The sequence below is a fragment of the Centroberyx gerrardi genome, chromosome 15 (assembly GCF_048128805.1).
Source record: "Centroberyx gerrardi isolate f3 chromosome 15, fCenGer3.hap1.cur.20231027, whole genome shotgun sequence".
Lineage (NCBI taxonomy): Eukaryota > Metazoa > Chordata > Actinopteri > Beryciformes > Berycidae > Centroberyx > Centroberyx gerrardi.
In genome coordinates this window covers 7156536-7180503 of record NC_136011.1, presented here as the reverse complement: position 1 = coordinate 7180503, position 23968 = coordinate 7156536, and the positions used below count along the sequence as shown (strand labels likewise).

General features: G+C 42.2%; 1 protein-coding gene across 1 annotated transcript; it reads left to right on the top strand.

The window, feature by feature from the left end:
* The first annotated feature begins 2031 nt into the window (after window positions 1-2031).
* Window positions 2032-23474, top strand: hs3st1l1 (heparan sulfate (glucosamine) 3-O-sulfotransferase 1-like1). The gene is made up of 2 exons (XM_071910483.2): window positions 2032-2214; window positions 22019-23474. The coding sequence occupies exon 2, from the start codon at window positions 22217-22219 to the stop codon at window positions 23156-23158; it is 942 nt and encodes a 313-aa protein (XP_071766584.1). The 5' UTR covers window positions 2032-2214; window positions 22019-22216; the 3' UTR covers window positions 23159-23474.
* Window positions 23475-23968: the final 494 nt, after the last annotated feature.

Sequence of the window (23968 nt, the reverse complement as noted above, 5' to 3'; positions counted from 1 at the left end):
GCAATACTCAGATGTGATTTTGAAACATTGCCCCTATCTATCAAAATATCATTGAGTCAGCATGAAAAGTTCATTGTGACTCAAAACCGGCGACTCAAGGTGTCTTGCAGGCTATGGACTATAGGTTATCACCGCTGCTCAGAGAACAGCCTTCTGATGTATTATCAAATACATCTGCACACTGCAAAGTATAGCCTGCAACTACTCCCATCTCTTACCCCAGTATTCCTCAAAGTAGGGTCTGGAAACCCTTGGGGTCCTAGATTCATTTCCCAATAATTTTATCTAGCCCAGCAATATATTTTATTAAGAAGGAAGGGATTTTAGTTTCCACTCCCCAAACTGTTATACTGTACCACCACCACTTCAAAGTGCTCTTTTGTGCTCAATTAAACCTAAAAACGGCACATTTTTCTTCGAATTGGGTCCCCCTGTCAAATTGGGCAGTGTTGGATAGGCTGCGACACGTCTTACTCAATGTCCTTCTCCACTCTCTCTGCAGAGGGAGATCTACGTGCCACTACCATCTTTAGTCTTACAAACACCATACATTTTTAAGCAATCAAATATGATCTCTGTCTTTCTGCCTCTCTCTAAACGCGGACTGAGCTCTTGAAATATAAATGCGCCCTCTGCTTGCCCTCTCTTTGTCTCTCATTTTAGGCATCCGGCTAGAATAGCCACAATTTTGAGACAGATTCTACTGTGGGAACTGGCCAGTGGTGGATGGAGATGTGAGAGGCACACACACATACACACCTTCATTACAAATGTGGATTTTGGTTTCACATGTAGCTCCCAGGTATATTTGACCCTCTCCTTGTAAAAGAGCTTTGTCTTTCTCTCAGACATTATGTCACACTGCAGTCCCAACTGTGAGTCTCTTTTTAGACTTACCAAACTCAAACATATGTTTACACTGGAAGAGAGAATAACTGAAGGATGCATGTGACAAATATGCTAAAACACTTGACAGTGTTAATGAGTATGCGTTAAACTTAGAGAGAGTCTAGAGACTGCTTTACACAAGCATTTAGCTATAGTTGAAATGATTTCAGAGGTAGAACCTAATGTGGAGATTTCTATAGTAGGCAATGGGTGGCACCTGACCAGTGCCTTATACTGCACCTTCTCTACAATAAGGCAGATATCCCTAATGAAAAATCACTATAATATCTAGTATAATAGGGACTTATAGTGTGTCTGTGGCATTCAGTGTTGAATTTATAGCGACCTTATTGTGCTTTATGGTATTTATTTTTCTCCTATGACATCACTATACTATTTCTATAATATTACTATATAGGAACTTATATTATGGTGACTTTTATAGTGACCTTAGCATGCCTTATTGCATTTTTTCATCCTATGGTAGCAATATAATATTTCTGTAGGAAATTATAGTGTGCCTGTGGTACTAGTGATCTTATCGTTTTTCTCCTATGGTATCAATATAATTTAACATTCCTATAGGATATTATATATAGTTTTCTGTGATATTTGTATAGTGTTATATGTAGTATAGTATTGACATTATAACATTATATAGTATAGTACCTTTTTTTAAATCATTCTATGATTACTATAGCTTTTCCCCCCTATAATATAGCCTATCCAACTGAAATAACAGACTTGATATTAAACTTAAATAATAAATAGGTAGCACCTGGCCAGTGCCTTACACCTCTCCACAGACTCGGATATAGGCTAAGTATAAATGACAGTATAATTTAGCATTTCCTACTAAAATCAGATTATTAGATTGAGATGATTGTGATAAAATGTAAAATGTGGTTGTAGTGATGCAGGGGATTCGGGAGCATTAGTGAGGAGAGCATCTTGCCTACCAGCAGCAATATAGCCTAATATATACCTGATCATCTGACGGCGGGCGGCTCCTCCCCACACCGTGTAGTCTGCTACGCAAACCAGCGGCTTGGGCACAAATCTACCCGCGTTCCTATACAGCGGCTTGTCTGTGTGCGCAGGAGATGGAGTCGAGCTAACCACTTTGAATAAATAAGGACTCCGTTTCCCCGGCGTCTGCTTTCAAATGAATCAGTGATGAGAGTGGCCGAGAGGACAGATCGAGGCTTTTCTGCTATCTGGACCGGCGGTGCGCAAAAGTGCGCTGCGCGGTTCAGCATCCTCCGCTCCTGAGATCAGCCCAAACCCAAGAGGCGCGCTGAGATCATCGCCGACCCCCCGTGCGAGGTAACCAGATTTTCTCTAAAGATTTTCTCTACTTTGTCTCCATGCAGTGCACCGCTCTTGAACGACGGGGCACACAAGACAGGCTCAACAATTTTAGGCAACACATGCACCTCGGGTTTCTGACAGACGGGTGTTTTATGCTTTTGAATTAGTCTGATCACAGCTTATCCGGCAGGAGGCAACGGGCTATTAATTTATCCATTATTGGGCTATAATAAATTCAGTATTGCTGTGCAGTAGGCTAACATTTTGAGACAGGATCATTTTAAACATTCATTTCTGTCAAGCGGCTGCCTTTTCTTGTTACTGCAGTTCACATTTAAATTTCCTCCAGTGACATAGGTTATATTGATCACTGTGGTTGAAATGGTACTTCCAAATAAAATGTCATTTTTAACCTTGTAAGAGGAAGATCTGTTGCCAACTTTTAGACATGTCTTGGGCAATTTGACATTATTAAGATGACATGATTTGTGCCATAGAAAATCAACTTAACGTTAAAACTTTGAAGGCATTAAAAGTTTAGGTTTTAAGATGTCTTTGAAATGGGTTCAAATCCTGTCAATCACCAAGCAAGCTGAAGCAGTAGTTCATATATATAAGTTCCTCTTTCAATGCAGAAGACCCTTAGTAGATGAAAATTGAAGTCGAATATCTGGATGCCAAAGTATAAGTCAAGTGTAGGATAGATAAGTGCAACTAACAGTAATTGCCGCTCTGTGTAAATTATAGCCTTGGTCTAGCATTGTTTTTCCTCAGCATCAGATCTCCTGTCTGGCATCAGCCTTACCAAGTGAAATTCCAGCAGCCACCTTTAACACGTACTAACGTCACAGGGTGCAAATTGCCACAGGCTGTGCAATTCACCTTTAATTATGAGCATGTGGGTGTAGGCTTATGTGGCCTCTGCCTCTAGCTGCAGGATTTTTCAAAGGTGAAAGCCAGGCATCAGTGTTTGACTGTAATAATCCCTCAGTTGAGATTCAAATAAGATACTGTCAGCTCTCTTCCATGATTTAAAATGGGCATCATTCATTGGATTAATTTACTAGTATTTAAAAATAGCTTCAGCCATAGGCAACACCTGGCAACTCAGTGGTCTTGAAAGAGTGGAGACAAAGCTCAGAGAGAAAAATGTTCATCTTCTCACATGCAGCTAGTATATGGGTGCAGACTAGTCACTGCACTGAGAAGTACTGGGTATGTCACTGTCCTCAGATGTGAAGGCATTTCTTTCCCCAGACTGTTGCCACTGCTGCTCCGCCTTGCAGGTAAAGCATCAACTAGGCTTTTGGTTGAAGCTTATACTGTAGGTTTCAGGAAGTGAACAGCTTCACTCCAAACTGTTTTTTATCCATTTGGGGAAAATAAATGTGTTATAAGTTAATAAAAAATGTTGCAAAATCTATGCTAAAAAAAAAAAAATAATTGAGCAAAAGTCTGAAAATGAGTATTACTTTAACAGAAATGCGCAATGTGCTCTACTTAATTTATTACCACCCAGGAAATTTTTTTTTTCAGATGGTTGTCTCAATAATGGAACAAAATGAATACTTATTCACCTAACGAATGCAATGAAACTCTTGTAATATAATGGAGTGGACTTTCCTCCAGTGAGAACTTCAGCTGGTCAGAAAAGTGGCTTAGATGCTTCTCACGGTGGACAGCGAGGGGGACAGAGGGTCGATATGGAAGAAGGGTCGACCTCGTTATTTTCATGCTTGACTGATCGACGTGAATCACTGTTTGTCTGTAGCTGAATTGGGACGATCACGTTCTGTTTGTTTGCTTTTGCTGCTTCGATCCAAAGCCAAATGGGCAAGCAAAGGTTAGGCTAGAGAGGAGGGAACGGGCCGGATTGGTCCGTGGGATTTGCCTGACCGTAACTGTTTATGAGTCTGGTTGTAAAGATGATGGTGGTCCAGGGAGGTGTTAGGCTTTCTAAATCCCCAAGGAAAAATCAAGGTGTCTCAGTGATGGATGATTGGCCAAATATACAGGGTCACTGGATGTTATACCATACTGTGCAATGGAGGAGAGTTTCATATGGGATTGAGAGAAGGGAAGAAGGATAGAAAGAGGAGGTGTACGATGTGGGAGGGAGGAGAGAGGCTGTTTCTCGTGTACAATTTCCGGTTGTTATGTTTTGTTTGATGGAGTTTATCCAGTTGGCTCCACTTGAGCAAGGGGGGTGGAAAAAAACAAACACAAAAACAAAAGTGCTTTTTCCTTTTCTCAAGTTTTACTCATCAAGACCAATAAAAATAACAAGAGAATGGAATAAATATTTGATGAGGTTATGTTTGTTGAATTAAAGGATGAAAACTATCAGCTGAGGCATATGGGACATTTTTTAAAAATGCAAATGGATTCCAGATTTTTGTTGGGGGGGTGGAGAGAGAGGGGAGGGGGGTGGGGGGTGGATTCTCCCTCAGGACATAAAAGAGCTATCATGAAAGAGCTAGTATTTTCAGCTGTAATATGTGCCTGATCCAATCTGCAGGCCTTAATTTCTGAGTTAATGAATATTCTCTTGTTAGAATCAAGCCTGACTGCTTCAGCCATTAAGGAATACAGCCAGGACTGCTGGTTACTATGGGCCAGTGCGAAGGTGTGGCTTCCTCTTGTTGCCATAGTGACTGGGTTCATGAGGAGCAGGTATCATTATTTCGAGAGCCCCCTGTTAAATGGAAGTTGTCAGCTGTCATGTGCTCGATGATTGACTTTGATCCCGGCTAATGATTGTTCTGTTCATCACTGAGCCAAAAGACTCACTTCATTATGCTTTTGGCCTGAGCAGAGTACGTCTTTGATTTCAATACCTAGTCTTTTGACCTAGCGGATATAGACTTGTGCTGGCTCTTTGATTTTGGTTATTTACCCCACTATGATTAGGTCACTCAAGTACAGTCATTCATCCTTCATTGTGATGGTAATGTCATACAGAGACTGATTTTTGTGTGTGCCTGTAGAGTTGGCTAGATCCTCTGTCTGCCTCCCCTGTGGACTGATTACCGATCAGACTAGCATTTCATATCAGCCTTGTGGGGGGAAATTAGAGGATTAGCAACAACTTCATGCTTATTCCCTACGTATCTTCCAGGCTTCCAAATCCTACGGAGGCCATTGTTATTTTAAGTAGCTTGGCAATTGAGCGTGGAAGCAAGCTAATTCTCCCAAGTCTTCAGAGATCTGGTGCAGCATAACGCTAGCGTTTTGGAACTACCTCCCCTGCTATTCATGCTCTTTCATGATGTGAAAGTGAGCAACTAAGAGAGGGCCGTGAAGCTGGCTGCCAGGCCCTCTTCCCTCCGATCCTGGGCTCATACATAATAGATAAGTCACTGTAACTTACAGTACAGGGGCATAACTAGGCTAATGCCCAGATTTGCATATTTGTGCCGAACTCCATAATTCATGAGTGTGCAGCAGGCAGCGATGCATGGTGCGAAAAGCCACCTAGGTCCATATGCTTTATGCCACGTCTCTGGAGCTGATATCCACCATGTGTACCAATAGCACAGTATGAAAAAGCAGCATCGAGGCTGTCATTTCTAGGCACTTGGGAGCTGCGTCTTCATCATCAAAAGCCTCTGAGTCTGAACTCAGCCTTTGGGAAAGCCTTATTAAAGGCACCCAGATTCTGATAAGGTTCCTTGATGCGTCCTATCAGACAACAGGCTTTGTTCTGCTCAATTTGCTGTCATTCTGAAATAATAGGATTGAGTACGAGTGGGTGAAAGAGCAGACAGTGGAGGGCTATGACACCTTATACTAAACAGATTTCATGGGCCACTTTTTCATCAAGGGGTTCAAGAGAGCCAGACGCCGCCATCGCTGCCAAGTGTTATGAAGTAGATTTATCATTCCACTTGATGACTAGCAAGTTATTTATTCATTACCTTTGTTCTCCGCCTGCCTCAGATGAGTAGGCACATGTCAGCCACATCCCTCATTATTGGCGATTGTGTTTCATACATACTTTTCGTATCACCTCCATGTCTTGTCATATTTGTCACATTAATGGTGGAAGTCTTCTGAGAGATCATGACCCTGTCATGTGAAGTGAGATGTGTTTTGATTCAGATGCCTCAGCTCTGCTATATGTATCAATTTATTTTGTGTGTGTGTGTGTGCAAGAGAGAGTAACACAGAGAGAGAGAGCGCCATCAGAGATTTCCAGTGATCTCTGTTTATGAAATATTTTCCTATTCTGTCAAGGGGCCTTAGAGCAGAATATTTTAAGAAACATTTTAATGAAAATATTTTACTGAAATGAGTCTCTGCACAAAGGCCTTTTTTTTCATAAACTTTGAGATTTTAAGATAATCAGGGGAGCTATTTAATTGGGTCCCCTAACAAGGTGACATCATTTAAAGGTTGCTTTATGAACATGATTATGCATATTGAGCAGAGTCAGATCAGCGCGTGGACCCTCATTAAATGAAGATCAAGTGTTTGTCAGTCATTTGGAAATGAATCAAAGGTAGGGCAGTGTTAATTCGGCAGCAGTAGCCATTTTCCTCTTTTGTCTGTTTTTTTTTACACTTCACTGGCAGTACTTTTAAAGGAGCAGCTGAATACTCATGAGAACAAAATGTCAAGCAGTCGGCTCTCCTGGCTCGCACTCTCGCCGCCACCAGGGGCAACATTTGACATTTGTTCTTAAGGCGAAGATCTTGGTTTGTCTAAATATGAATGTTGATCTTTAAAGACATTGATTGAGGTTTAGCGTGGGGAGGTCAGACACACCCAGCAGAAGCAACGCAGCAAACCTCTGTGCTTTGATTTCCAAGTTACGCACAGAGGAAATGAAGATAACAACCTCATAGTGTCATTCAGATCAACACCTTCAGTCCTTGTTAAGCTTTCGACCGACTGAAGCTCTCGTTGAAGTAGTAAGCAGATTACCAAAAGGTCTAAAGGGTCGAGACAAGTAGATCATTAACAAACCGGTTTTTCGCAAATGACTTTGCAAAAAACAAAAAAACCACAGATACAGATAATAAAGCAAGGAGTTCACTAGACACAGAGTAGTCTCAGGAGGAAGATATCTGACAAATGTTGATGAGTCATGCTTATTGAGTAGGGCTTTACCAGCCACTTCTCGAGGCTGTGCTGGCTCTCTTCTAAGCCGCTGGGAGTTGTCCATGGTGCTGAACAAGACTGTTCGCCTTGGTGGAGGTTTTGAACGGAGAGTGCCCAGACAAGCACCTCCCTTCTCCCCACCTCAAAGGGGAATACCAGTGAATTGAAACTTGAAATTGAACTTTGAAATATGTTATTTCTGTGCCCTATTTTTGATATTTTTTTGGGGGCTCAAAGGCACACAGCCAGTACAAAGCCTCTTCGATGAACAGTTTGTATGTTAAAGTCTGATTTAAAAATAGAAGCTCTCTCTATATATACTTTATAGTCCTACAACAGCCCCTAGTGTCCTGGGAAGACTTCGTGTCCCTTTTAAAAGTAGTACACGTTGCACTTTTAAGCATCAATTTATCATTGTCAAATTAATTGTGTACCTTAGTGTAATTACTGTAAACAAATGAGACCATGGTCGAGACGATGGGTATAGCCTCTATAGTGTTAGTGACCACATTTCTCATAAACCCTGTTACTTGCCCATCCCCCCTCCCCCACCCTGCTATCACTCCTTATGTGTTTGTTCTCTATTTAATGGAAGTGATTTTTCCATGTCCCGCCATCCTCCATTGTGAGGAACTCTGAAAGCTTTAGCTCCATTTGTGCTGCACACTTTTTCCAGTTCTGTGCCGTAAAGCAATCTCCCTTTGTGCCGCAAAGCACCGCAGCAGATTTCCAGCAGAATGTAAAATGCAGTGAAGAGGCCGGTAGAGGCTGCCAGTCTTGTCAGCAATGGTCTTGTTTGTTTATGACGATTATATTAGAGTCTCAAAATGAATGTGGTGATGATTTATTGATGTTAAAATGCACCTTTACATCAGCATTCTGCATGGCACACATTTGTAAAGATTGCTTTTCAACTCTGCTTTTTTAGGTAGTGTCATGGCTCTGAATTAGTTATTGGTTTGATAGTCTGTTCTGTATTTGTTCCTGACTCCTATAGCCACAGACGGTGAGAGAGAGGTTTGTCCCAGCCCATAATCTGTGATATCACACCAGTGTGCAGCTCCACAGAGATTGGAAAAATGGAAAAAGTCACAGTGACAGTGTCCAGGATCATTTTCTGGGGATCAGGGTATATTGTTGGTGTGGAACTGATAGCACTACCATAATTTAAAGCTTACTCAGACATTGAATTTCAGATTAACATCTTCCGGTTTATTCCCATTTTCAGATTTGTATTTTATTTTCCATTTTCATTTATAACACATTTTATACTCAGTCTAAGCTCGTAAACACATAATTTGTCGCTTTCATAAATATCTACAGTATACTCGAAGCAGACGTTCAACATGTTTATCTTTAAGTGTTTATTGTTTGATCAGTTGATAATTATGAGCAGTGATAATTTGGGTTTAGTGCCTAAGAGGATAATGATGATTATTTCATATTTTGCCCTTAGTTTTTATCGCCTAGGCAAACAAACAAGCAAGAAAACGTCATCATCTCATAAATGGGATTGAACCAAATGAGAGTAAATAATTGACAGCCTGAAACGATTTATAAATGAGTAATTAGTATTGAGAAAGCTTGAATGTTGTGTTCTTCATTTTAAACCAAGGCCAAAACATTTAAAGCCTCTTTAAGAGACGTTCATTCATTCGCATTGAATTTCCATGGATCATACCTGCATTATCTCCAATTTCCATGTATCTCTAGTGTTTACCACTTACTAGTCAGCATTCTAGTGTCAGGCTCTTCTTACTTCATGCCATTCATTAACTGCAAATACAGTTCTAAAGTGCTTCCAAAATACCACTGAGTCTTCAGTTTATGTCTGCATGTGTATTCTGTCATTGCCAATGCTTTTGCCATTGGTGTTCCACAGCATGGTTGCTGACATTTTGTTTGTAGAAGAAATGTCTCACATAGGAAGTTGGCAGTGAACAGAGAATGTCTGAGTTAGGATCAAGTAATACAACCAAAACTGAACCCATTCCCAATTTGAATTCTAATTTAGCAAGAATTTTGAAGCAACTCTGAAACATAAACATCATCGTCACATTAATAGATTTAGCCAGCTGACTGTTGAAAATTTAATCTCTGCAGAGTTAATTTACAGTGGTGTGAAGAAGTATTTGCCTCCAGTTTGATTTTCTGTTTTTTCATATTTTTACATCGCACTTGGTCAGATCTTTTTCGTTGGTTTACAGAGGGAGTCTGAGATAAAAAAAATGACCCAGTTAAAGGGATAATTAGGGCCAGTGGTTTGAAAACTTTGGGCCAGTCCAATACAAATCTGACAAACTTTAGCTCCTATAGTGAAGTTGTCATCACACATGTCCCTCTTTACACCAGGCTCCTTTAATAAATCCCAATAGGATTTTAAGGTGTAGGGCGTACTGTGCTTCAGAAGTCTGGAGCACAATGAGGAATACGTGTGTCATTTATAGGTGACATTTGATTCCATCTCCCCGGATGTTATCCTTCATCAGTATATGTGAAAGTACAGAGAAGGAGTTTTTGGTCATTGTCCTCCATAACAAAATTGGAGAAGAGAAAGTGCGCCCTGGTTCTCTGGTCTATAGCTTTGAAAAAGAGTTAACCGTGTTCAATGGTAAAGATTGGGTTGCTTTAAGCCATAAGAGTAAAATACAGAAATTGTTCAGTTAAAGTATTTTCCCCTTTAATAACATCTCCCATTCTAGATATTTTGTGACAAGGAGTCTAGCACCTTGGACTACCCTTAAAAGCCGCCTCACATGACCTCATCATCCAATTCAAATGAGGTTTTCAGTCCAAAAAGAGATGTATGATTATCTTCACCAGTCACAATCCCAGTTGTAATGAGGTTCAGAGTGCAGTAGGTAAGACAGGCTGGGGATGTACAGCTGTGCTTGTTTCAATTGCAAGAAATCAGTTGTTATTCCTACTTTGCCCTATAAACCAATGATTTGCTGCAAGGTAGATTTAAATATTTCTCAAATTCTGGATGAAGTCAGTGGAGGGGCGCTTTAAGTTGTGTTCTGCAGTGACTAAGAGAAGTTTGTGCAGCCGGTAGCTGGGTGTAGCCTGCCTGTTTGCCAGAGTAACAGCATTGGCCAGTGATTTAATGCAAAGCACACTCCATAGGGGGAAACTCATTGCCCAGCAAATTAAACCATTGCCTCCCCAGTCGGAGTTAAATATGGAGAAATGACTCATTTAATGTCTGATTACTCCCTAATATAGCCATCTAAACAATGGCAGCCACTCATTCCCAGACGTAAATTCGGCTCCTTTGCAAGATAAGGGTGGCAATTGCTTGTCAGGGTCATAGTGTGTATAGACATTTCATTAAAAGATGCACAACGCAAAAGAAATCGTCTGTTCGGATTCATTATGAGATGACTCTCTAGTCTGAAGATTCGTCTTCATTATCCAGCCAAGCACCAGGCAGATAACACTGCCTCATTTGCTTTCTGAGCCTCAATTTTCCCTGAACGATAATGCGGCTTCTCTTTTGTATGGCTGTGGTAAAGACAAGCAAGCCATTTTCAATATGCACACAGGATTACAAAGGTTAATCATCAATTTAAAGCTAATCTTTGTTAAATACCAGTAGAGCCATGGTGTGTGCTCGCGATAGATATAATCAGGCAAACCCCAAAACAATCCTCTATCTAAATGAAGTGAAAGATGGTTAATCTAGGCTTTACAGCAGGGGTTGATGAGGGAAGGAGGAGGAGGATTGCATCACATTTCCCAACTAATGTTCCACTCTTGCATTGGTTTGCTAAATACAGTTGTCTGTTCTATCGGTGTAACCTCAGAAACCGCTCTGCTTCATGCTGTCCTTTTAAGTGGAATGGGGTCGAGGGGGTCCCTAGCCATGCGCACACATTTTCATGTCACTGTGAAGGGTATTCACTCAGAATACATATTATAACATGTTTAAGCTTTGAGCAGTCTTGAAGAAAATACAACTCATATGTGACTACTCTCACTTCATTGTTGCTATGGAGTTGAGATAATTATGAGTTTCAAAATTATGCAATCAAGGACGAGATCACTCTTCCCCAGTCTGGGAAAACGAGTAATTAATTTTCTCCTTTTTTTCTCAGTTATTATGCAGGCTACTGGGAACACAGGATCCTAGTCATTATCTGGTCTGGTCTGGTGAAACATGTCTGCCTGCTAGGCTAATTAAAACTTGAGCTAGTTCCCTTCAATCCCAGCCTATTCATATTTCTCAAAGGTGGCACTTCATGAAACCAGAACCAAATGGTGATAGAATTTTACCCATTTAAAAAATATTTTTGCATATAGTTGAAGTATCCTTGGGTGTCTAGAGGAGCATATTCATACATAATTTCTTCAGACATGTTTTTTTTGAGGGCTTGGAACCTTTTGTCCTTCTTAAATAGTCTGGCCTTGTCAAAGCAGTGAATTCTGTCTGTATAAAGGGTTTTGATGCAAGATCTATATATATCTATATCTGTTTGTCTAACATGTTGTCCAATAAGATGAACTCAACTCAAACTCTAAACATCAGATTTCCTATTAACCTAAGCCTTTTTTTTTGTCTCTCGGGTGGGAATTGAGACTAATGGGAAATAGAATCAGCTCACCTTAATGGCTAAGGCAGTAATTCCAGTTATTCCAGTTGACAAGGTAGAGTCCTTTACTTTAATAAAGATAAGCCCCCCCCCAAAAAAAATCAATGACCTGAACTAATTTATAAAGGACTCAGCCTTGTCTAGACAAACATGGCATTCGCACCTAACCAAACAAGCTTCACAAGCCATCTTAAAAAGGGCTTTTCACTGATATTGCTTTGAGGATACACAAGGCCGGCCTCTCCCTCTTTGCCACTAGACAAAGTAACAAAGCAGGCCAACAAGCAATCCTGCAGATGCCCTTTCAGTGCTTCTTTTTTTATTCCCCCATTAGGCCTCTGATGTTGGGTCCACAAACTTCTCTAATTAAGAATTCGTCTTCAGCGAGCTCTCCCGTAAAATGGCCCTTGCTGCAGAACGTGGGGTGATAAAAGGAGTTATTGGGCCTGCGACCTCCATTGCCTCTTATCTCCCATAAACACTTCAGTTGGTTTTACAGGGCCATGGAGGCGGCGGAACGAGCAATAAGCCAAAGGGGAATAGCGGGGGACTGATGACTTATTCATGAAGAACAGCGCAACAAGAGGGCACAGATGAAATTGACAGCGAGAAGTCCTCATACGATAAGTTGTTACATAGTTCTGATAAGACTTGTCTCAAACTTGGGGTTGATTAGACTTTGGCCTGGGCTCTTTTCTCCGTATGCAATATGGTAATGCGCTTAAATAATGAAATACGGATTGTGTGCGCTTTATTTGGGAAGTGTAAAATAACATCGCATACTCATTAGCCTTACCACCACTCCAACACGAGCTTGTGGGTTTACTGTCAGGCCAGCTGAGACAAAGGATCCTCTGCTGTGAAAATCACCCCGCTGAAATGAAATGATGCTTTATTCCCTCTACCGTCTTAACCTGATTCTGTCATATACCCAGAGCTACACGCGCAGGATCATTGTCATTACCTCTCCGACAGGTCTTTTTCTATTTAGATTAGTCCAATTCCATCAGCTGCATCTCGCATAACAGCTCTGTTTTCCTTTCCACATGCGTTAAATTCACATAAAGTCAGGAGTGACGATTTTTTTTTTTTACCCACACCTCATCTCGGTGTGCATGTTCTAGTGATTTAAACCAATGGCAAATCCCACCTCGCCATGCAGCCTGAACAAAAGAAGTGTATTGCAAGATTGCATTAAAACCTTGTGCTGTGTCCCCAAAAAGAAGAAGGGAGAACGTATCAAGTAACACAGAATACCAATACTTGTCAGTGGCCTTCCTTGAAAATGTCTGCACCCAGAGACTCGTCGGTATAGCGGAAACTCTGCGAAAAAGCAGATGCGGGGCCCGGTTGGCACCAGAGTTTTCATCTCCTCTCAGGCAGAATGGAAATCTGCACCGAGGCAAGGCAGACTAGCCGCCTTACATAGGCAATGGCGTGGAGCAGCGCGGAGGCAAATGTTGCGAACAGTGTAATGATAGAGCGTTGTTTGCCACCGCGACAGCCAGGTGGATCTATGATGTGTTTACACTCTTCCCCATCTCTGCCCAGTCAGACCTCTGAGGCTCTCCCTGCCAGAGAGGCACAAGGAAATGGAGCTGGAGATTGTTATTATAGATAAACACTTCCCTTACGATCTAGTTTGCCCTGCAAGTGGGAAATTACAAGGATGTTGCTGAAAGTTGAGCACACAGGCAGCTGACTTTATTTGCCTCCAAAGTGCCAGTGTGCACAGCCACGAATGGTGCTCAGCCACTGATGGCTGACGAGCAGATATACAGTCATCAATGATTATTTTGGAAATATATTTATATATTTGAAGGGAATATTCAAAGCACTATTTTATATTTTTGATAAAAAAACAAAAAACATTGCATTAAGTTTAACATCCAATACCTCTAAAATGTGGAGGATCTAGCCTGAAAGAGTGTTTTCTTTTTGACAAACATGGCATTTGTTGTATTGTATCATTTAGAATGTTCCATAATTTGTTTTAATTGTATGCTCTCCTATCATTTGTACGAGTAGTTGTCACTTTTTTGATTGAGATGTGGCTATGTCATTTTGGAATGAAACACACACACACAGGCACAATGTCTCTGCATTCATTAAGAGAATGACTTAGCAGGCTTCAAACTTCCGCACTGATTAATCATTTGGCAAAGCCACCTACCTACATAGTCAGATCCCTCTGATTAAGTTACAATCAATGGCCAGCATGTGAAGTAACAACTTGAATTACTGTTGATGAGGTAACATGATACTGTGATAGGCTCGTGTTAACATCGTGCTTGCACAAGTTCAAGGTCATTTGCTTGTGGGTAAATGACATTCCAGAAGTGTGCGGCTGTCAATATCAATCTGATACGCTTCTTTTTCTGATCTGCATATCTCACAGTCGGTTGACAGTGGTTTGTCATTCAGACACGCTGCACAAATAGATGAAGCTAATCCTGGCAGTGACACCCAAGCCATGTACGGTCAGTTGATAGCTGTTAGCTGACTTGCTCCAACTAGATCTCACTATCCTGATTATCAGTTAGAAACCATCCTACTGTTGCTGTTCTGACTTGCGTGATGTTGCTGGGTTTTACTCTCTGTGTACCCAGGGTGGGTTACATAGCGCGCCCCCTCTTGTTTATTTATGTATGCAGTAGGGAGCAACCTAACCAATACTGCCAAATCTAACTGTATAATGGCTCAACCTCTGATTTGAGCAGTTCCACACACAGGCTAACCGCATGGGAAATTGTTTAAGTTGAATGCATTATTATCAGCTCCCTAACTGCAGCCTGGAGTTGAGTCACTCCAGTGCTTGGCACCCTGCATCGCATCACAGAAGGTCCAAACACCAAACCCCGAGTTCTGCAGTGCTGAATACATATTTGCTATGGCGGGAAAACACTGGCAGAACTGTGCTGTGTGTCTTCCAATACGATGCTGTTGTGCCAGAGCAGGGAAGGGTTTCCAAGTTGTGTGTAACAGGCATGCACCAGCTGTAGTTTTGTGGAATAAACATAAGATATGTAATGTATGCGCTTGATGTTGACCTCCCCAAAGACATTAACATGCCCCTGGTGATAGCGTACATACATGTATACCGTAGTTAATATGTATTATATGTGCTTTGCTCTGAAGTAAATAGCTTCGGCTTGCACAGCACATAACTAAAGACTTAGCTAAGGCAGGATTGCAGTCCACGTATTACTTAATGCTGCTTATGAGCAGTGAGATGGATGCCGTTTAATAAACAACACTACGTGATCGTAAAATTCTCTGAGCATGTTGCCTTTTTCTGCGCTTTCCTCATCACCGCTGTGATATCTTTGTCAGCACCCAACAGGCCTTGCCATAGTTTTCTCATTAAACTATTCATCAGATAGGCCTCATCAAAGATTAAGAGTATCCTCACAGTTCATTACAAGATGCCCTGCTTTTTATTTGATGAAGTAATTCATCCATAATGTATGTGTATATTGCAGTTTGCAGGACGCCCGCGAGACTGGAGAGCAGCTTCAGCTTTGCAAAGACCGAAACCCAGGAAGAGCGAATAAAGTTGCCGCGTTTGTTTTGATTAAATCGGCATTTCAGAGCGTTCACTCTTCGATGAACTGTAGTCTAATTACTTAACATGGAGTTCAAAACGAAGATTAGACTCCTTTTGAAAACTAGGAAAGGCATGATGGGAAAAGCATGATAAGAATTGGAATATCATTAAATCGGTGGAGTAAAATTAGCTTTATCTTGCAGCATTGGTGGTGAGCAGGCTATTCCAGTGGGGCAGTCCAGCTCTGGAAAGCACAGGTGCTTTATCAGAAGTGGCAGTGTGAATGAGGATCATCAGGCTCCGCTCTGATTGAATCCTTTCTCATCGTCAGCGTTGTTTCTGACCGGCCACGGAACACTTCCCTGAGTGAGTCAGCGGGCTCTGGGATTGGTCGCCTCCACTCATCCAAGGGTGATGAGCAAGTCAGCCTATTTTATCTGCCAAAATGCCTCCTGGGAATCCAGACGATGTCAGTTGATGCTTGAAATAAATCTCAGAGCATTGACAAATGTCAAAGCCGAACTGGGGCCAGTGTATGCAGCGAGGTAACACAGAGGGCTAAAGCTATCGCATGTCATTTCAAAGGGCAGTCATTATTTCTTGATGAGCAATGATGTGTTTGGGCTGGGTAATTGGAGGAATATTTTTGTGGCACCATGCAGCATCAGTGAATCCCTGTGATTTCTTCCAAAAACAAGATAACATATACGGTGTTGTTGCGGTGTCACATACAACAGCATGTAGGACTAGACCTTCAACGGCAGACAATTATGCAGATTTTGTAAATGTAGCATAGATATGTATTGGTTTGGAAGGCACAAGCCTACATCATGTTGGGTGGTTCATCTTCTGCTTGCAAAGAAAGACACACACACACACAAACACACACACCCACAGCCTTGCTGCTACAGATGGTAGTGGGCAGAAGGATTTGTAATTAGGAGAGGCTGCTTTCCACATTGAAGCCCTCTTCTGGAAAAAGTGCTGAAAAGAGCCCTATACTGTGAAGGCTTAACACGATGTATAGAAGATTAGAGTTAAAACACTGCAATTAGTGTCTGAGGCCACATGTGTCTGAGTGCAGCAGTAAATGACAGATTACCCCCTCTTCAAGCCCTTAATGAATCCCTTTGCTGGCATGTGGGTGTGGATTAGGTCATCGGCTTACTCACACTCTCCAGAAATAGCCAAATATTGCTTATTGCCAGAGCTACACTATAATTTCTGCCAAAACCAAACAAAACTTTATTTTTCCATCCTTAGTGCAACACAGCATGTGAAGTGGTACTGGGGTGTCACATACAACCTTCAGTATGTAGGACTATCAACATTAGACAGCTGCTGTCTTCTGTTTTTGACACAGATCTTTATGCAGACTTTGTGAATGTAGCATAGACATGTATTGCTTTGTGAGGCACAGGCTGACATTTTGGGTTTAGTGTTGTCAGGTAGGACTCCTACTGGTGAAAGTCAAAGTGAAATCAATGCAACCAAAATGTTGTCATGGCAAAACACAGTCGACATGTTCCAATGGATGTCCAAAAAAAATTCCAGTGCCATGCTAAAGACATCACTAAGCAAGTGTGGGAGAATATAGCACTCTGCCATGAGGTACTTCTGGTGTTGAATGCCTGTTCAGTTTAATATCAATGCAGCATTATGCTTCATCATTTGAATTCAGTCAGTCAGCTGTCAACAGTGAAAGTGCATAATGTCTTTTGCAATGGGCAGTTCCAGCCTTGAAATTGGATTGGTCAAATAGAGAAATTATGTTGTCATCAATACTTGGTGCAACAGTGACAATCTGAAATCAATATTCAATATTATGTCTGAGGTGAATGCATATTAAACTAAGAGAGTAAACTAAGAGCCACTGAGTGAAGGAAGGCAAACATGAACGAAAAGCTACGTCAATAGAAAAAAATAGTAAAAAGTGATAACTTATATTAGCTGGAAATGGATGCCCATATTATTTCAGTCACATTTCAAACTTTTTCAAACACATTTGCTGGTGATCTACTGACATTTGATGCTCTTCAAAAGTGACCATAGGGTATGTAAGACCCAAAAGTATATGGCATCTTTTTGTGATGCTCATCCACCAGGGGGCCCCAGAGGAGAGAATTAATATAGTCTCCACTCACATCGTAGTGATTATCATGGATCTCACCATTGGAGGCAGCCTTGCATTAGTGGAGTGAGATGATTTTCTCCAATAGGTAGATTGGCCGGCCTTTTTTAACCAGGCAACTTGACGACGAACAGATTTTTATTTAAGGAATTGACCTTGGAGAGGGAAGGTAACACACTCATACACTCCGACCAGAGAGTTGTCCAGTACTACCCCAGTCTTCTACACAAGCCTCCAACTGTAACCTTCTGGGTACTGCTAACCATTACAGTAGGCCTATATATCATCACCTTCCACTCTGTTTTTTTTGCTTTAACCTTTATCCAGGGAAAGTCTACTGAGCATGCTCTTTTCCAGAAACACACTCCTTCAAATTCACACATTTACACCTGGGAGCTGCCCAGTACAACCACAGTCTTCTACTGTTGGCCTCTAAGCAGCTCCACTGCAGCAGTTAGGGGTTAAGTGTCTTGCTCAAGGGCACCTGAATGGTAGTTGTTGAGGGAGGGGAGTGCATCCCTTTCCCTACCCACGTTTTCCCAGCCAGTCTGGGGATTCAAACTGGCGACCTTCCATTCTCAAGCTTGTTTCTCCAACCTCTAGACTATCGCAGCTCCCAACTTATCATTCTCACCAAGTGGCTGTAATACACTGATATTCACGGTCATGCTGCTATAGTGGAAAGATCGAAATTTCTCAGCTGCCCTCAAGGCATCCCTTCACAATGCCTAGCATGCTGATGCAAAGCATGTTTTAAGTGCTTTGGATACTCCACGCGTTGTTTGCAATTCATAATTTATTGCTGTTGTTCTGTAGTTTACCTCATAAGCCCCAGGAATTGGTTATCTGAATAGTTTATTGTGCCTGCGTTGGCTTAAAAAAAAAGTAGACAACACTGTTGGCGTAAGAAGAAAGGTTTGCATTAGGATGTGAGGATTTTGTCTGTTTGTATGAGTCATATCATTGTATATAGGGAAGTGGGTAAGAGAGAAAGAAGAAATCCTTCACCTTGATCCTGTGTGAATAGCTAAAGCCTTAACTTGTTGTAACAGAAATTAATATATGTTGCCAGGAATCCCACAGTGCACTATAATGTATCCATTATTTAAAACCCATCCTGGACGTGGGAGTACGATCTCACAGAGTTGCAGTTGGATATGTGTGGGTGGGAGATATATCCCACTCATTTTAGAGGGCCTGTTAGAGAGAACGGCCGAGAAGAAGAGGCAGGAGTGAGTGCAGAAGCGAAAGGGGAAAGTGCTGTAGAAAATATAATGGAGGTGTGTGCATTTCTGTGTGTGTCTCAAGCCCTTGTTTGTTTTTCATTTATTTTATTTGTTGGGGAAAGGGTCACTGCGTCCTACAGGAGATCATCTAACAATGCTGTGAGCTAGAGATAAAGAGAGACAGAGATGGAGAAAAAGGTAGAGAAACAAATCAGAAATGAAGAGCTCAACTCTGCCACAGTAAGACTTCTCCTCTGTAGCCATGCTGAAGACAAAACAAGCCTCAACTTTTAGTGAGAGTGTGTGTATGTGTGTGTGTGTGTGTACGTATATAAATTCCAGAAAATACAAGTCTGCATCCACAAATATGAATGGTTAACTATGAGTAATACCCAACTCGCTCACACTAAATGAATCCATTTGACAAAATTCCATCCTTTTGTAATCAAGCTTTATTTTAGTAATAATTGTTTTGTATTAATGCCTCTAATGAGCTCCCATTAAGGAAACAAAGCTGCTCTGTACAATACCTGCTGCCCGCCACAGTTAATGGCAGGGGGCCCTGCTGAATATGAATGAGGGTTTGTTCTCACTCTAGATGTATAGAGGCGGCTGTTTGGGTTAATTAGTGAGAACCTGGATTCCCGTGGAGCCGGGAACCTGTGGAGCCTTCCTCTAAGGCTGCTGGGATATAATGAACCGGGTCAGATAGTAGGTATCACTTTGCTCTGCAGCCTGACAAGTTGTTAAGGTGGGATAATGGAAGGCCAGTGTATGTCTTGTGTGTGTGGGTTCTCTGTATGTCGGGTTCACAATTGGAAATGTGCTATAGCAGGTTTGATTTTGTCATGTCAGCTATCAAGCCTTTTTCGGTACTGAGCTGTTATATCTTATTCTCCAACCTCAGTGTGCCCATTGTTCTTTGCCTGCCAGCCTCTGTTGTATAACCTTCCACCGGCCCCACAGTATTCAGTCCAAACAGTCTTGGTTAAGTGGTCTGCCAGATAGTGTGGCTGCTGTGTGCTGAATGAAAAGCTGGAAAGATATGCATCAAGTGCTGAATAAAGCAATAAGGCCCAGTGGGATGTGAAACAATGGCTCCTTCCAGGTGGTGGTGTGCTGTGAGAGGAGTGGGGGGAATTGGATGAGACAGAAAGCTCGTCTGGCTGCCTGGCTGTTAGCATTGGACTTGGCAGCTCTCTGCCAGGGAAACGCTGACAGGCAGGCGCGCCTGTCACAGCACATAAGTGGATCCCTGCACAACCCCAGGCCCTGTAGGGCAGGTCCACTCTCCTGCGCTCAGCTCCCAGGCCCAGTCCCACGCTTTAGCCACAGATCGTAGTGTGAAGCCGGGGCATGTGTCATAGCCTTTATGGGGTTGAAAGACACTGTTGGGGTGAGAGAAAGGCCAGCAGAGACGCTGTAGGAATGTCTAGTGAGCAGTGGTGGAAAACATACTTAAATATCTTGTCCAATTAGAGGGACTACTACTTTGATTCAGTTTTACTCAAGTCAGAGAACGTTCATGTTAACCAATAATGATGTTTATTTCCATGGCAGTGATCATTTTGTAAGAGTGTTATTTTTTCAAATGGTAGATATCGTTTTGGAATGGAATTCTTCATATCTAGCTATAGCCTTGGTATTTCATTTCATAAATTCATCAAAATTCCTAATAGATGATAACATAATTGCACAACTTGGTAAGAAGAAAACCATTGAATATGGCATAAGAATTTTAATATCTTATCATCCTTTCATCAGTATATGTGAAAGCTGAGTACAGAGTGTTTCTCTAGCTTTACTGTGGAAGTCAGTGAAGAAACTTCTACTAGAGAAAAGTAATGAAAAATGCCACCTCCCTACTGACAAATATAGCCATGGAAGACTGATAATTTATTTATTTTTCCTTGAAACCCCAGGCGCTGTAATCAAATGCCATGCACAGGTGACACAGGAATTCAACACCTTCCTCTGCTAGAGAGGTAGAGGACACGCTACAAGCTAAAATCCCATTAAAATGTGTTAAAGCCACTTTATTAGAACAATTTGGAATAGAAAATAGATTTCAGAATATCAAACTGTAACCTAAATGAATAATATGTTATGTGGTGAATACATTCTGCACTTTCTAACTACTGTATATATTCAAAATAGAACTCTGTGCTTGTGTGTGTGTGTGTGTGTGTGTCTGTGTGTGTGTGTGTGTGTGTCTGGCAGGCTGTTCCCAGGCAGGGAATATCTTTGTTTGTTTAGATTACCTTACCGTGACCTTTGCTGTTGAAGCTGGATGTTTGCATAGCCCGGCCCAGTTGTTTTGACTAGCGCAGTGTAAGCAGCAGCTCTCTCGGCTTGTTTTCCTCATAAAAGTATCTGAAGACTTTCTTTTTTTTTTTTATTATTTATACCATGACATTTAAAAATTTGTTCTGTTATTTCACTTCATGTCACATACGAGGGGAAACTTTTTAATATTCAACATTTCTTGGTTAACTGAAGGCAAATCATAGAAGTGCGTAGTGAAGGCAAAAACAAACCCCAAAATGTAAAATATCAGAATACCCTTTTAAGGTCAAGGAAATACAGTGGTTTTGAGCAGGCTTCAGCAATGCTATAAGTCTAATTTAATACCCCAAATCCTTCGCCTTGTATTTGCTGAATTGCATTGCCCCAATATTGATCTTTCTTGGCATGTATAGGAAATCAAAGTCACCTAGAAGTGGGAACTCATCTGATTTCCTGCAATAAATTTGTCCTTATTCTTCTCCGAACGCCTTGATTTCGATGCTCCAGGGTGGATGTTAAGTGTATTGATTCAAGTGAGGATTATGACCTGTTAAAGCAAGACAAAGCGCTCTGGCCTTGTCTTCTGGCCTTCAGCCACACTTGCATATCCCAGACACATTTTCTAATGAGCTGTCTGGCTAAATGTTTTTCACCCAGAGAAATTACAGTATCGGTTGAAAGTGAAGTGACTTTATACTGCAGAATGAGAGGGGAAAAGCAGATGGGAAGAGGGAAGGAGAAAAAGAGATGGAAGGAAAGATGAATTGAGATTACCCTTTTGAGATGATACACTTATAACAGACTGGATTGTATTAATGGCTGGATTGCTTTGTCAGGGGAATGAGGAAAGTGCCCTAGCAGTATAATGTAGACATTCATTCTACCCTATATGCCTGAAATCTACCTTTTTTTTTGTCTTTTGTCTTCTCTACAGATGTGCTGTGGACTGCTGATGATTTGCCCTCCTCCTGCTCAAATTCAATGGCAGACAAAGACTGCACTTCCTTGTTCTGCTCCTGCCACTTTTGAGCTCAGAAACACAGATCTGGTCCACAGCTAAACCACAGTCTCCTCTTCGTGCTTCTCTTCTCTGTCACTTTCCTAATCTCCGCTTCTCAGTCCGTCCATCATCATGGCTTGTTTCCTGGCATCTGCCTTTCTCCTGGTTCTCCAGACATATGCTGCCCCACCTGAGCTTATCCAGGCTGGATTTGGCATAACACTGGACCCCATGGACCTCGGTCCTGGACTACCAGCCAATGTCTCTGGAGATATGCCTCCCTCTCCACCCCCGGGGACTAGCAAACGAGCCCCACACAGTATCATTATCGGGGTACGTAAGGGGGGCACAAGAGCCCTGCTGGAAATGCTAGACATTCACCCTGAGGTTGCTGCTGCCGCCACCGAGGTGCATTTCTTCGACTGGGATGAGAACTATGCCAAGGGCTTCGACTGGTACCGCGAGTTGATGCCCTACTCCTACCCACACCAGATCACAGTGGAGAAGACTCCGGGCTACTTCACGTCGGCCCTGGCGCCGGAACGCATCTGTGCCATGAACTCCTCCATCAAGCTGCTGCTGATCTTGCGCGACCCGGCCGAGCGGGTCATCTCCGACTACACCCAGGTGTACTTCAACCGGCTGGAGAACCACAAGCCGGTGCAGGCCATTGAGAACCTGCTAGTGCGCAACGGAGCCCTAAACACCCGCTACAAGGCCATTCAGAGGAGCCTGTACGACATCCACATGCGCAACTGGCTGCGCCACTTCCCCCTGGAGCAGATACACATCGTGGACGGGGACACTCTGATCCGCGACCCGCTGCCAGAGCTTCAGAAGGTGGAGCGCTTCCTCAATCTGCCCCCCAGGATAGTGTCCTCCAACTTCTACTTCAACCAGACCAAGGGGTTTTATTGTATCCGGAGTGATGGGCGGGAGCGCTGCCTGCACGAGTCCAAGGGTCGTCCCCACCCGGCGGTCAACAGCACCGTGCTCCAGCAACTCCGCTCCTACCTGCGGGAACACAACCGTACGTTCTACAGGCTGGTGAAGCGCACGTTCGACTGGCAATAATGGACCCAGGCCACATAAGACTCAAAGGAGCCACTACCTTGTCTGTGACGAGGACAAAAAAAGGGGGCATAAAGCACTTTACGAACCTGACATTTAAACACCCCGTTGAAAAGCCTCTGAATAACTCCATTGTAAGCTCTGGTTTCAGCAGAGGTCTATATTTACATGATAAGGCAAAAGAAACATTTAAAACTGTAACTACAGGCGTAAGAAAACCGGAAAAATCTCTAAGCTTGATAAGTCATTCTCTTTGTGCTGGAAGCGTTTAAGTGATCAGATTGCAGCAAAAACAAGTTTGTGAAACCGATGAACTTTTTTTCTCTCCCTTGTTTGATATTCTTGTTCTTGATAATAAATCGTTCTGCTTTGAAACGTACCAGTAAAGTGGCATGTTTCTCTCTCTCTCTCTCCCTTTCATTCTAGTCCTCAATAGCCCTGGAACCAGCGTTATTTAGGGAGTATGCTAAGGTAGGCAGAGGCATTGGAATAAGCCTTTGAATTGCTGTGGTGGAAGGTAGACATTAATGCAAGGAAATGGTTGCCCTGGAGCAGCGCTTTAGTAGTACAGGAATCACTAATGGCTTTGGACATTGAAGGTAGCCTGTGCCTGCAGCTAAATCAGTCGAATCTCCATAGTCAGCATGCTCAAATCCAGGGAGCTCCTCTTGCATTTCACCACTGCTCTGTTCAACAATTTGCTCAGGTGTTAACGGTAGTTAACATAAAAAAATCATATCATCTTAAATCATATGCTTAACAGGTCTCACAAGACTTATCCAGTGCTGAAGAGGCACTTACACAACGACGTTA

Coding starts and splice junctions, on each gene's coding strand:
- hs3st1l1 (XM_071910483.2), top strand. CDS start 22,217: ATGGCTTGTTTCCTGGCATCTGCCTTTCTCCTGGTTCTCCAGACATAT.